The 13,709-nt window shown below is 53.1% G+C and overlaps 1 protein-coding gene across 1 annotated transcript in view; it reads right to left on the bottom strand.

Annotated features, from left to right (window-relative positions):
• The window catches only part of ST8SIA3 (ST8 alpha-N-acetyl-neuraminide alpha-2,8-sialyltransferase 3), a 194,091-nt gene extending 181,025 nt beyond the window's left edge, over positions 1 to 13,066 (bottom strand). The window contains 4 exon segments of the mRNA XM_004703008.3: positions 10,700 to 10,718; positions 12,478 to 12,537; positions 12,775 to 12,830; positions 12,918 to 13,066. Of these exon segments, the coding sequence (XP_004703065.2) occupies positions 10,700 to 10,718; positions 12,478 to 12,537; positions 12,775 to 12,830; positions 12,918 to 13,066 (284 nt within the window).
• Between the last annotated feature and the right edge of the window lie 643 nt (positions 13,067 to 13,709).

Raw genomic sequence — 13,709 nt, 5'->3', positions numbered from 1 at the left:
TGGAGACCCAAAGCCCATTTGTAGGCCACTCAACATCCCCTTACAGAAGGGTCTCGGGGAGGAGATGAGCCAGTCAGGGTGCAATGTAGCAACGCTGAAACATACAATTTTCCTCTAGTTCTTAAATGCTTCTTCCTCCTCTTACCCCTCACCCACTATCATGATCCCAATTCTACCTGACAAATCTGGCTAGATCAGAGGATGTACACGGGTACAGATGGGAACTGTAAACACAGGGAATCCAGGGTGGATGATCCCTTCAAGACCAGTGGTGTGAGTGGTGATACTGGGAGGGTGGAGGGAGGATGGGGTGGAAAGGGGGAACCGATTACAAGGATCTATATATAACATCCTCCCTGGGGGACGGACAACAGAAAAGTGGGTGAAGGGAGACGTCAGACAGTGCAAGATAGGACAAAATAATAATTTATAAATTATCAAGGGTTCATGAGGGAGAGGGGAATAAAAATGAGGAGCTGATGCCAGGGGCTTAAGTGGAGAGCAAATGTTTTGAGAATGGTGAGGGGAACGAATGTACAAAAATGCTTGACACAATGGATGGATGGACGAATTGCGATAAATGTTGCATGAGCCCCTAATAAACGATGAAAAAAAGTCTCAGAACTGCGAAGGGAAGTTCGACTTTGCCCTACAGGGTCGCTCTGGACGCCGTGGGGTTTTGTTGTTGTTGTGATGTTCGAGTCCCTCGCCAGAAGGTGCACTCACTTCAAATTAATAATAACGAACGGTCCCTCTCAGAGTGCCTGGTACCCAGGAGGTGCTCCCAAGTAACATGTTACTGGCCTGGAAGAAGCCAAGCCAGTGGAGTTGGCTCTGAGGCTGGGTGGCCCCACACACATGCGGCCAGGACTGTGCTCCCCGCTGGGTGTGAAGCTCAATTTTCAGAAGCCGTCAGTGGGCCTTGCTCCTACCTGATGGCCCCGCCCAGGCACTCCACCGCCATTGAAGGCACATGCATGTGCTCCTGTAGGGTCCCAGTGCGTCAGAACTGACTGGGCAGCAGTGGGACATAGCTCCCTTCTCCTGGCATTGCCACTCCCTCTCCCCGTGCCCAGCAGCGAGTAGAATGGGAATTCCCTTGTCCAGGTCTTTTTTCTACCCCTGAAGGGGCAGAGGGCCTAGCTAGCCGCTGCCTGCATGAGATCCAGTTGAACAGGCAGCTCCATTGAGCCATGTTTGCCAGGGGCAAGGTCACTGGCGGGAGCAAGGGCTTGTGGAGTCAATGTTCCCTTAGGCCGGTGAGACTTCATCTGGGGCTGATGGCCCTTCTTGCCTTTTGTCTTCATTCCTTGGTGGGGGGGGGGGGGTCTGCCTAAAGGGCCCAGTAGCTGAATGTGTAAATCACACTGCGGAGCCCAGTAGAAGAGGCTCCCGTGCAAGTCCTTCAGGTCACCAGTGCTATGGGTAACATCATGGCTGCTCTGATACCCTTCCTGGAGCCTGGTGGTTATGTGTTGGGTGACTGACTGCAAGGTCCACAGTTCAGAACCCCCAGCTGCTTGCTCCTCGGGAGAAAGACAGGGCTTTCTTTTATGTAAAGAGTTACAGTCTTGGGAACCCAGAAGGGTGGTTCCCTTCTGCCCTTTTGGGCTGTTTTGAGTCAGAATCGACTCGATGGCAGTGAGTCAGTGGAGGGGCACCCCCTTGTGCTCCTGCACTGGTTAGAGCCTGCAGGAGAGAAGGCATGCGCACATCTTCAAGCACAACAGTATCAGGACTAAGCATCATTAGTGTAGCAGTAGCTAAGAGACTGGGGTCTCTGGCTTTCCTGTCCCCAGGACAACCCCAGCTTTAAATGTCTCCCTTCTGGGGTTCGGTGTTGTCCTGGAAAGCAGGGGTGAGAGTGGGGGTCTCAGGAATCCACACAGAGAAGTGCAGAGGAAGCTGAGGCTCCCTGGGAGGAAGAGGAGGAAGCAGCCCCCTCTTCCCACCACCACCTCCTGGCCACCTGAAGGAAAGGAAACTCCCTGGCAGAGGCCTCCCCCAGAACCAGAGGGGGTAACCATGGATTTCAAGCTGCCCGTGGATCAGGCACCCAAAGTTGCATTGGGAGGAGCTTGTCAACACCACCCTTAGCCCCATGACAAGAAGCAGCATCTGCTGTCCCAGCCTTAGGCGGCTCCAGCCCGGACAAGAACCTTTGAGTGGAGTTTTATGAAGCATTGCCTTCCAGTGAGTTCCAAATCAACAAGGCAGGCTGCCAGCCAGTTCCTGATTCGGTCACCCCCAGACAGACCACAGTCCAGGTGGTTTTCCGTGGACGGTAAAGTGAGAGGGCAACAAACAGAGCGGCTTCAACCAGAAGGTCACCCGACAGCCCAGGCCTCCCCCAACAACCTGGTGCGCAAGATGGCAAGGGGCTGCTTCTAGTTCCGGGTCAGGGAGCCAGCGGTGCCAGTGGCATGGGGGAAACATCCTCAATTTGCCCCAGCATTGGGGACACAGATCTGCTGATGAGGGGACCCAGACCACTAACACACCGCCATGAGTTGATGCTGACTCATGGTGACCCCCCAGGGAAGGGTAGAGCTGCCCCTGGGGGTTTCAGAGACTATAGCTCTTTACAGGAGTAGAGAGCTCTGTCTTTCTCCCTCTGAGAGGCTGGTGGTTTCGAACTGCTGACCTTGAACATTGAAGCCCAACTCTTCACCACTAAGCCAGGGTTCCTTCCTATACAGGATCTGCTTACTAAGCCCTTTTCTGAGCACCCCCTTGTTTGTCAGCATTGTCTTTCAAGAAGGTCACACTTCTCATTTGTTAGTTGCCCGGTGGAAGCTGCTTCTGAAAATTCTGAAGAATAAAATAAGACAAACGTTTTGATAATGATGATCATCGCAAAGTCTGGCCTCCTTCCAGTCCTCTGAGCTCAGGCACTGAATCCTCCTGGGGTGCCGCGTGTCTGCCCAGGGAAGAGAGGGAGCCATTGAAGCAGACTTACCCTTCATCCTGACAGCCTATACCACCTGAGCGGATCACTGTTGCCTTCCTGTGGGCGACCAAACAGGAGCTGTTGCCCGGGAACAACTGGCCCTGTGGACAGTGCACCACCCTTCCTCAGTGGGGTGTGGGGCAGATCCCAGGGCCAAACTCCTAAGGAGTTTTACATCTCCTTACCTGCACCTACCTGCAGAGCAAGCCCTGTCTTTTGCAATATCCCGGGGAGCTTCTCACCCTGTATATTTGAGGGGCTGTTCATCTCACCTACTCTGTTGAGTCAGCACCCCACAGGTCACCCCGAGTCTGCGCTCACCCCCAATGTGTTCCTGGAAAGGATTTTTAAGGACAAAGCTTTCCTGTTGTTTGGACATCAGTGAGCTGTCATCCAAAGTCCTCAGCCAATGATCTCACCCCCTAATCTGACTTTGGGAATTTGCTGGAGCCGAGTTGAGCTGATTACTGAAGGCAGGTCATCAGTCATCGTGCCTCCGCTGAGACAGGTGAAGCCCACCCCGCTGGAGGGCCGGGCCCACGTCGCTAGGACTGTGTCCTCTGTGGCTTTCAGCCCAAAGGGCAGGACTCGGGTAACACGGTGTGCTGATAACCCCATTCTTAGTCTGATGGGGAAAACGCCCATTACTGTTGACAATTAACCCAGCCCCAAAGCCCATCTGTCAATCAACCACTGCATGGTAAATGTGTCGACAAGGTCAGCGGCCAGCTTTACAACTTTGTTATCTGGCGTGAGAATTTGAGGAGGAAGTTCCTGCTCCCAGTGGTAGATCAGTGATGCTTCTGGGAGTGTGATTTCCAGAGAATCATGCTGGGTGGTTCTCTATCCACTGGCCATTCTTGCCCTCTGACCTGTGTTCTGAGGTTGGCATGCAATGCCTTCCACCCTGTTTGTTCTCATGGTCCTCCTCAGTGTCCCAGTCCACAAGCTCACTGTTCCCAAAGGCCTTCTCTAGTCCCAGGGCCGGAGTGGACTGTGGCTCCAGGATGTCCTGCCCTTCCACACGCCACCCTACCCCTCCCCTCCCACTGGTCACTCCCTCTCTGTCACTCAGGTTTCAGCCTACACATCTCTTGGTCCGGGACCTCCTTTGCTCGGCTTGAGGGTTCTCCAAGGTCCTCTGGGAGGGTCCCCTTTGCCTCAGATTCATTATATGAGGCTGCCGTCCAGTGCCAGGGAGTTGATTCCAACTCACAGTGTCTCCATGCAACAAAACGGAACTGCCCCATGGGGTTTCCTAGGCGGTAATTTTGACTATCGAGTTGCTGTGTAGGTTCTAACTGTTCACCTTGCAGCACACCAGCTTGAGCAATTCAAGGACTGCGAATAATAAAATCCAAGGTCAGAGGAGAGAGTTGTATTAGAGCATAAACTCTGAGCACCCAGTTTGCAGAAGGCTATAGATGGCAGGGAAAACTCCAAATCCATTTGCAGAGTCCCTCCTTGAATCCCTTTAGACTGTTGACCAGGGACGTGAATAGTTTGGCCCTCAGACAGAATGGCTTGCTGCAGTTACCATTTACACTTGAGTGTAAGCTGACCTAAATATCAACCAAGGCACCTAATTGCACCACAGAAATGGCAGTAAAAATGTGCTGAAAAACTAGGCTTATACACGAGTATGTACGGGAGGTTAAAATTTAACGTTATCATTTGCTTTCCCTTTGACCCATTTGAATCCATCCTAGATTCTGTTATCTTCTGTTTACTCTTGGAGGTAGGTTTTCCTGTGCTTCGTGTTGTTGTCATTGGTGGGGTGGGGTGGGGTAGGGCTGCATGATTTTCTCTATATGAAATCTTGGATAGGTCAATCTAGAGAGAGAGTCACTAGATGAATAGTTCCTTAAATGGATGGCAGGGGTTGTTGGAGAACTAATAGTAATGGGCACAAGAATGAAGAAAGAATGTCTAAACTTGATTGTGGTAATAATTGCACAACTCTCTCTAATATATTTAAGCCATTAAATTGTATGGTACATGAATTATATGTCAATAAAACTGTTTAAGAAATAAATACAGAACACTTTGGGAAGAAAATTTTAAAAACTGTCAACCGTTCAGTTAGCAGCTGAATGCTTAACCCTTCGTGCCACCAGGACATGACAAGGTGTTGCCTAGCCACTCTGCTTACTGAGTTAGGGGGGAGGGGCCAGTGCGTGACTGCCCTCTCCTCCCTGTGCCTTGCATGCACTAAGTGCTCAACTCTGGCCCCGTTTTCCCAGGTCTCCTCCCACTCACCGCTGCCTGCATGCTGTAGTGTCCTCGCAGTCCACCCTGGGGGTGTGGTGGCCACGGGGATTTCTGAGCTGCTGAAACAGGGATGGTGGGGGGTGGAGGGGAGGTGCTGTGGGTGATGCCGCCGTCATGGCCTTGCCGCATCTCCCCCATCCGCCTGGCCCCTCTGGGAGCCGCTGCCGCTGGGGACACGTGTCCCTGCTTGGCAGAGAGCACATCAAACTCATTCCCCGGCTCCACGTCTTGATCTAGCCGGTGGTTCCAGGAATCCAGCCGTGCACTCTAATGGGGCCCTGTCATTAGAGGCTTGGCAAACATTCATTCTCAGGACTCCCCAAAGCCCCGGAGAGTGGGCCAAGGCTGAGAGGCACCAAGGCCATTTTCAAAAGCAAAAGGGCAGCTAGAGCATAGCTGGACATTTTGTTTTTAAACCTGCATTTATTTAGTAAATAATGTATGTTAATGCAACATATGCTATATTATGCAATAATTATGGAAACAACCGGATCCTCCCATCCCAGGCTTCTCTCCTCTCTGAGCCTTCCTGGAAAGAATCCTCCAGGCCCTCCAGCCAGGGACCTCTTCCCGGCTCACAACAGGACTGGGCCTGCTGGTGTCAGCTCTGGCCACCCTGACCCCTGCTGGGCTGCCTACGATCTCCCTGGACCTTTCCGCTCCTGCCAAGCCATGCCTGCATGCCATCCTGCACAGATGGCATCAGACCCCGACACCTTCCAGACAGTGGCCTAGAGATTTGGGACCTGACCTGAGCTGGCATATGACGGGCACTGAGTAAGTGGAGATCTCCCTCCAACCCCAGAACAGGGCTGGCACCTAGCTATTGTCACTCCAGTTTCTCTCCTTGCCACAGCAGACCCGAGGATGTGTACAGGTGTGTGTGTGTGTGTGTGTGTGTGTGTGTGTGTGTGTGTGTGTGTGTGTGTGACTGCCAAGGCACAGGAGGGAACTTGCCGGGGGCGATGGCTTGGTTTCATTCTTGATCTAGTTGGGGCTCTCCAGATGTATACATTTTGCAAATCCCATCAAACGGTATGATGCAGATCTGCACGTGATGGTCTGTAGAGCATATCTCAACGAAGTTGATTTCATGGAAAATCTCTCCTGCCATAAGGGCAGCATTTGACACTGAGCTTCCCGAGAGCAGAGGTTCTCAACTTGTGGGTCGCAATCCCCGTGGGGGTTGAACAACCTTTTCACAGGGTCGCCCGATTCATGACAGAAGCCAAATGACAGGGATGAAGTAGCAAGGAAAATAATTTTATGGTTGGCGGGTCACCACACTATGAGGAACTGTATGAAAGGGTCGTGGCACGAGGAAGGTTGAGAACCACTGCCCTAGAGGAAGCACACGGCGAATGCACTTGGCTGGCGGCTAGGTCCACCCTGAGGTACCTCGAGGAGGAAAGGTCTGGTGATCTGCTTCCAAGAGCGTAGACCGGGAACCCCCGGACCAGCACTCCTGAGTTGGGCTGGACTCCTCCGGTTGGGGTGGCTTTTGAGCCCATGGCTGTCACACCACCACGATTCGTCGCCTGGCTTCTCTTGACAAACAGAAAGAAGCAGGTTGCATCTGGGAGACTGCATTCCCTGGAGTCCTGGGACCAGGGTAATAACGCTTCTCTTTTCAGAGCCCCTTTCTTGGAAGCAGGGCTCATAAAACTTTATCATATGCTGCTCGCTCTGCTAATGCAATCATTTAATCTCCCTCCTGCTTTTCTAAAGGCATCTTTACTACCGGGCGGGCGGCGGGACCCCAGACTAATTATGTTGACAGAGAAGTCCGAATCATTTTCTGGAAAGGCCTGATTTTCAGAGGGAATTCAACAATGGGGAGAAAAAGAAAAGAAAACCCCACATGCTCTTCCCCCTTCGTGGAAAGACATTTTCAGGGTTTAATAACGGTGGCCAGTGAGCTCTGGAAGCAGCCCACTTCTAGTGCCGATGAACCTTATCTTTAGCTTCCTCGAGCATTCTCTTGCTCACCAGCGACCGCCGTGGGAGAGTAAACAGGGCCCTGGGACTGGCCTGTTTGCCTCCTCCTAATCTTCCTGTCAGGCTCCTAGCAACTCACCTGCCCACCAGCCGGGCAGAAAGTGTAGGACTGAGCACGCCGACAGCCAAGTGTCCTTAAACCAATGTCAACCTGGAAGAGGGACTCTGGACTCCTCCCTCCTCGTGGGCACTGGACAGACGGACGCCATCAGGGAGGACGCAGCCGGGACAAGCTGGGTCCACTCTTACATGCCCCTGGCGCTGGGACGTGAAAGGCCCACCTTCAAGCTGAGGGTGGGGTCTTAGTTCGGTCAGACAGCTTAGAGAGCAGAGGAGGGACAGCCTGGTGCTACCCGGCATTCAGGCCCAAGTGCCAGCTTCAGCCGGAGCACTCCCATCCAGACTTCCTGTCCCACAAGAGGTGCCCAGTGTCAGTATCGAGATTTTATCCTTTTAACAGTTAATGAAAAGAGAGAAAAGCTACAATTACCAGCCATTTAGGGGCCAAGAGAGCATTTCCAAAGGCAGTGCTCAGACATCTCCAGTCATTACTCTGCTGTCCTCTCTCCTGATAGAGCCATGTTTGCACTGTCGGATTGGAACTCTCCTTGCTTCTGCTCCTGGTGGAAACCCTAGGGGCTCCATGGGTGGCTGTCGAGGTGGGGCGTGATTGGGTGAAAGGTCTCATTGCATCTCATTGCAACAATCTGGCTGGATAGGCAAGTCAGGTCTAGCTCCCACCCACTTTGCACAGATGCCGAAACTGGTGTGCCGAGGGCCCTCGTGCCACCCTAAGGTGACCCGGAGAATGCCGACACTGACATAGAACTCCTGCCGCTTTTTCTACCGCAGCGGCCAAGCTAAGTGGCCAATCTACAAGCCAAGTCTGCACAGAGTACATTCTTAGTAGGGTCATTTCATTGATAAGCCATCCGTCCTAGTCTCTCCATGTGGCCCCCTTCCCCTTCCACTCTGATCCATCTATGCATTCCCAACGCCCAGTCCAACGGAACCACTGCTTCTCCCTGGTTGCCCTCGCAAGACCCACGGATGGCAGTCACCGCCCCGCAGGCCCCCAGGGCCTCCCTGAGGCGGCCCATGCTTTTCTAGCCACCCCACCCCCATCGTCTCCTCAATGACCTGACCTGTCCAGCATCCTTTGCATTTCTGGCTCCTCTTTGTGGTTCCCATGAACCCATGCAGCCCAGGCCCAGGCCCACGCTTGCCTACGTGATGGCCACTCCCACCTCTCCTGGGAGAAGTCCAGTTGAAGGAAGGGTTTGTATCAGTCATTTGTGGGCAAAACCAAGACCAGTCCAAGGGTCGTGTCCCTTCTCGGGAGTTGAGACACACAGGCATGACCATCCTCCTTCCCCTCCTGCCCCACCTTCCTTGGGTCTCACTTTCTGGACTCGGTGTCCCTCCTTTCTTTGTCTCTTTCTTTTCTCGGCCTGGTCAGCACAGCAGGTGAGGAGTCATTGTGTCCCCACTTATTTTCATGAAAGGCATTCTTGTTCAAACCCCAAACCAAACTGACGGCCATGCCGACTCCCCGCGACCCTATTGGATGCCCCTGTGCATTTGCACTGCTGGACTCTTAACAGAGGAGAAAGCTCTGTCCTTCTCCCATGGCGTGGCTGGTGGTTTCCCACAACTGCCCTTGTAGACCACTCCACTGCCAGGGCCCCTCCCGACCACTAGGCTGTGTGTTCTCATCTCTCTCGTGACGTGTCCATCATGGCTTGTGGACTATTCATTTGGATGGCTCTCAAGGGTGGCAATGTTCCCTCCTTCCAGCAAGGGTGGACTTGGCCAGATGATAATAGCAGTGGGGATGTCTGGAGACTTTGACAGGTTCCGAGTCCGACTGCAGTCTTGAGGATTCAGGGTGGTAAAGACTGTGGGGAGAGAAGTGACGTGGCACTAAAAGAAAGGACATGCTTGACACCATGAATGTGTGTATGGATTGTGATAAGTGTTGTGCAAGCCCCCAATAAAATGATTTTAGAAAGAAAAAGAAAGAAAAAGGAAGGAAGGAAGGAAGGAAGGAAGGAAGGAAGGAAGGAAGGAAGGAAGAAAGAGCCAGGCTCTCTTGGGGCAGGGGGTGGGCAGTCTGTGAATCGCCCAGGAAGCAAAGTCAAGAACCGCGTGATGGGCCTGCTCTGAGTTTTGGTGGCTTCCTGGGTTGCCCCGGTGATGATACAGCGGGAAGCACAGGTTTGCACGCTCTCCTGTAACACAGCAATTAACAGTTGCTGCCACTGTGATGGGGCTTTTCACAGACATTTCTGAAGACCCTGCCAAGTTTCAGGCTCGAAGCGTAAGAACAGGCTCAGGGTTTGCAATCCAATGAAACCAGGTGCAATCGTGTGCCAGACATCAAAGGATTGTGCCCTCTCTGAGCGCTAATGGGGAAGAGAGGTTGGAGACCAGGCGTGGAGCACCAGGAAAAACTCCCCAAGACAAGCACCGCTCGTAGCCCTCCAATGATGACACCGATATGCTCATGGTACAGATGCAACAAGAGGAGCCCTGGTGGCGTAGTGGATTACGCTTTGGGCTGTCAACCACAAGACCAGCAGTTCAAAGTCAACAACCACTCTGCAGCAGAAGCATGACGCTCCCTATTCCCCTAAGGAGTGACAGTCTCAGAAACCCACACGGGGAGTTCTGTTCTCTCCTATCGGGGCGGGGCACCGTGAGTTGGCATCAACTCGGTGCCAGTGAATAAAAATGAGTTAACGGACACAGCACACAACCACTGCAGGCTGGAGAGCTTAACACACTGCTCAGGGTCACCCAGCTAGGAAGTGTGAAAACAAAGACCTTTCTGTCTGCTCATCGCCGCATCCCCACCTGAAGGAGACCAGCACTAACTCCCAGGATGGGAATCTGATCTGTCTGCAGCCCAAGGAATGGCTGTCTTTCCGCTCCTCATCAGTGCTGCCTTCCCCTTCTTAAAGGGCCAGTTGTTATTGTTGTTGTCTTCTGGCACACCCCAACTAAGGCAGAGTTCCCACCATGGTCCCTGGTGCAGGACTGGGGCTCTCCACTGATTGGCGGGTAATCGTTTCATCGTGAGGAAGTGAAAGTAGCAAGAAGTTTGCCATTGTAGCGCTTTGAAAATGTCCATCAATTACACTCACCGTGTCCTGCTGCCAAGCTTTATTTCTTGAAGAGTGTTTCTCAATTAAACATATATGTATATATAGTCATTTTAAACACAGAGGCCAGAGACTTGCTTCCTCCAACAATATCGAGATAACTTGAGGAGTGAAACAAAAACAGCTCTTTCAGGAAACTCAAAGGCGATGCATGGGGCAGACACTCTGCAGGGCTATGCGGATGCACAGGGGCAGAGGGGAGGGAGGGCTGTCCAGAGAGAGGCCGTCAGCTATGAGGAGAGCTGACCCCTGATCAGAGCAGATTCGTGGCGAGCACGGAGCACCAGGTGCTGGGTGACCTGGGAAGCCACCTCACCTTGCCAGGTTCCCATTTCCTCAGAGGGAGAAATGGGGAGGGGTTGAGTAACATAAGAGGTCACCCCCTCAGGTGCCCATTCGTCTGTTGGCACCCTGAGTGGGGTAGGGATGGAAGCTCCAACGAGGCGGCAGCTTCCCCTCCATCGGTTCCAGGCAGGGATGTTACCCGGCTCTCAGAGTCTCCAGAAAAGTCTCTCCAACTTTAATTTGATTGGACATCTCTGATTTCTAGTTATTGACAGCTCCATTGGCACACGCCCTCAGGAGAGCCCACGCCCCCACAAAGAACACCAAGTGTGGTCCATCAGAAGGTCTCCCGCTCTCCATGAGACGGAGCAACATGGTAGTCACAACAGTACGCTCACACTACCCACGGCGGTGATGATGGCGCAGGATTGGGCAGGGGTTCGTCCTGTTGACAATGGTGCCTCCGTGGTAATGAGCAACAACAATAATTCAGCTGCAAACAAACAAATAAACAAACAAAACCACTACAAGGGGCCTCACATGTATGCTGTAGCCTCTGGTCTCCAATTTCAGTTACATGACCTTTAGAGCCTCAGAAAGCTGCACGTTCACACTGAAGAGAGATTGCTTTTTCTGCTCCTGGGGGCTGACAGGTAGAACAGGGAAAGCGAACCTGGTATTTTCTGTCTGTGAGGCGACTTGATGTTTGGGACTAAAGCCAGGTGACAGGATTAAGGCCTTCTGGATAGATTAGGGACTCAATGTAAAGAACAGAATCTTCACAACTGGACCAATAGGCATTGCCATGGGAACTGGGGGAACAGTGAAATTGTCAAGGATTTTGTCTTGCTTGGCCCCACAAGCAGTGCTCGTGGCAGCAGCGGTCAAGAGATCAAAGGAGGCACTGCACTGGGTCAGTCTCTTAAAAGTGTGGAAAAGCAAGGATGTGACTTTGAGGACTAAGCTGCCCCTGACCAGCCATGGTGTTTTCCATCACCTCCTATGCACTGAACGGTAGAGTGTGACTAAAGGGAGATGATGGTGCGGCCCAAGAATATTGAAAGTCCCACGGCCTGCCGAAAGACAGAGCGGCCTGTCTTGGAAGGAGTATGGCCAGAATACTCCTCCGTGGCAAGGATGGTGACAGCGGTCCCTGGAGAAGGACATCGTGCTTAGTAAGGAGAACGACAGTGAAAAGAAAGACGCGCCCCCCCCCCCCCCCACAACAACAGCGGCGGCCTGGGGCCCAGCTCTTCCTCCAGCGCTGTCCTCCCTCGAGCGCCTCCTCCTTGAAGGCCACCGTGTCCACTGATGGCCTTTGTCACACCCCAGGGCCTTCGGGTATGCAAACTGTGGGGCTTTTCCGTCCAAATCAGACAGAGGCTCTGCATGTCCTTGCAAGCCGAGAAGCAGCTCTGTGCAGTCAAGTCTTGGTGGCAGAGACCAGGGATACTCGGCACATATTTTGTTTAAAAAAAAAAAAAAAAGGTAAGAATGAGAAGGGTCATCAGTTAATATCGGCTTTTACAGATTGGGGCTGCTCAGAAGGGAGTCTATAAAACACTCTTCACGGAGACTCAAAAGGAGTATTGATTTTTGAGAAGCAGAGGGGTTCAGAATGACAGCCCTTGCAGGACCGTAGCCACTGCCCCTCCCTGCCGGACCTTTTCTAACCCAGAATGGGGTCAGCAAAAGCAGGCAGATTAGAGCTGGCAAGGGGGACAATGAGGAAGGCATTTTCTGGTCCCTGAAAACCTCCCTCCGTGGCCACAGCATGGAGGCAGGGGAAGTTCTCCAGCAAACCCGCACCTGGGTCTGTGTTGTGGTCGCTGAGGGTGACCACTGCCTCCAGGGACACGAACTCTGTGTCTGCCGCAGAATGGGGCAGGGGCAGGGCCGCAGTAGCCAGCGTCTCCCAGGCTTGTTCACGGGATGCAGCACGAAGATGAAATGCCAGAAGGAAACAGACACTTCCAAGCTCCTGTAGGAGCAGAGTGAAACCACCCGGCAGACTGGATGGTTTGCCCCCTGTGAGCAGAGTATAGATACCCAATGGGTGCCATTTGCTCAGGAAGGATGGGCCAAGGGGAAGGTGGGAAGGGTCACCTTGGTGCCCTTGCAAAAGATGGACCCGGTACCAGTGGTCTTCACTGAAGAGGTCCCTGGAAGATGCCCAAAGGCCACAGCGGAAGGCTCCCTTCAGAAGAAGACTGGGTTGTAAATCGGAAGGGCGCTTTCCCAGCGGCTACAGCCAGCTCGGGGCTGCAATTAGGGATGAAAACAGAGACAGCACGTCCATGTATGCAACCACTTCTTCATTCTTGCTGCGCATGACGAGCACGCTCTTCCTCACGGTGATCAGCTCCCGATGCCGAGTCCCTTCGATACAGTTCCTCATCTTGTGCTGAGCCCCCAACCGTGAAATTATTGTCATTGCTACTTCATCACTGTCATTTTGCTACTGTTATGAAGCGGGCGACTCCTGTGAGACGGTCGTTCGACCCCCAAAGGGGTCGCGACCCACAGGTTGAGAAGCGCTGCTGTAGTGTCTGAGCAGTCCATGACTGGACCCGGTGGGACTGACAAGGGCGGAGGGTATTAGCTCCTTTACCGGCAGTGGGAGGCTCTGGGAAGCTGGTCCGGAGATTCCTGCAGGGTTCCTGTTGGCTGCCATATTTGAAGGAGTCTCCCCAGACCCACGGCCTGGCTAGGAGCTGGAAGTGGAAGCATGCAGTACCAGAGACTGAAGGTTTGGGGAAGACAAGAGAGAGGGGCCACACGGTTTGTGTTTCCGTACAGCGGCCTCACCTCTGGAACAAGTGGCCCAGATGATACAGGCACAGGCCCCCAAAGGGCCCGTCCCTCCAGCCTCGGGAGGTGGAGATTGGAACAAAAGAATCGCCTCCAATGCTGCTCCCCAGACACCCCTCCACTAGGTGGAAACAGGAGGGAGAGAAGCTAAAGGCCCCACCCCACCCCCACTCTTCACACATGGGTTACAGCGCAGAAACGGTCCCCTGGGAGCTGAGTGAGAAGACCTG

The sequence above is a fragment of the Echinops telfairi genome, unplaced genomic scaffold (assembly GCF_000313985.2).
Source record: "Echinops telfairi isolate 266 unplaced genomic scaffold, ASM31398v2 ScPeMD7_7400;HRSCAF=8409, whole genome shotgun sequence".
Lineage (NCBI taxonomy): Eukaryota > Metazoa > Chordata > Mammalia > Afrosoricida > Tenrecidae > Echinops > Echinops telfairi.
The sequence above is the reverse complement of the archived record's forward strand: the minus strand, read 5'-3'. Positions and strand labels throughout refer to the sequence as shown.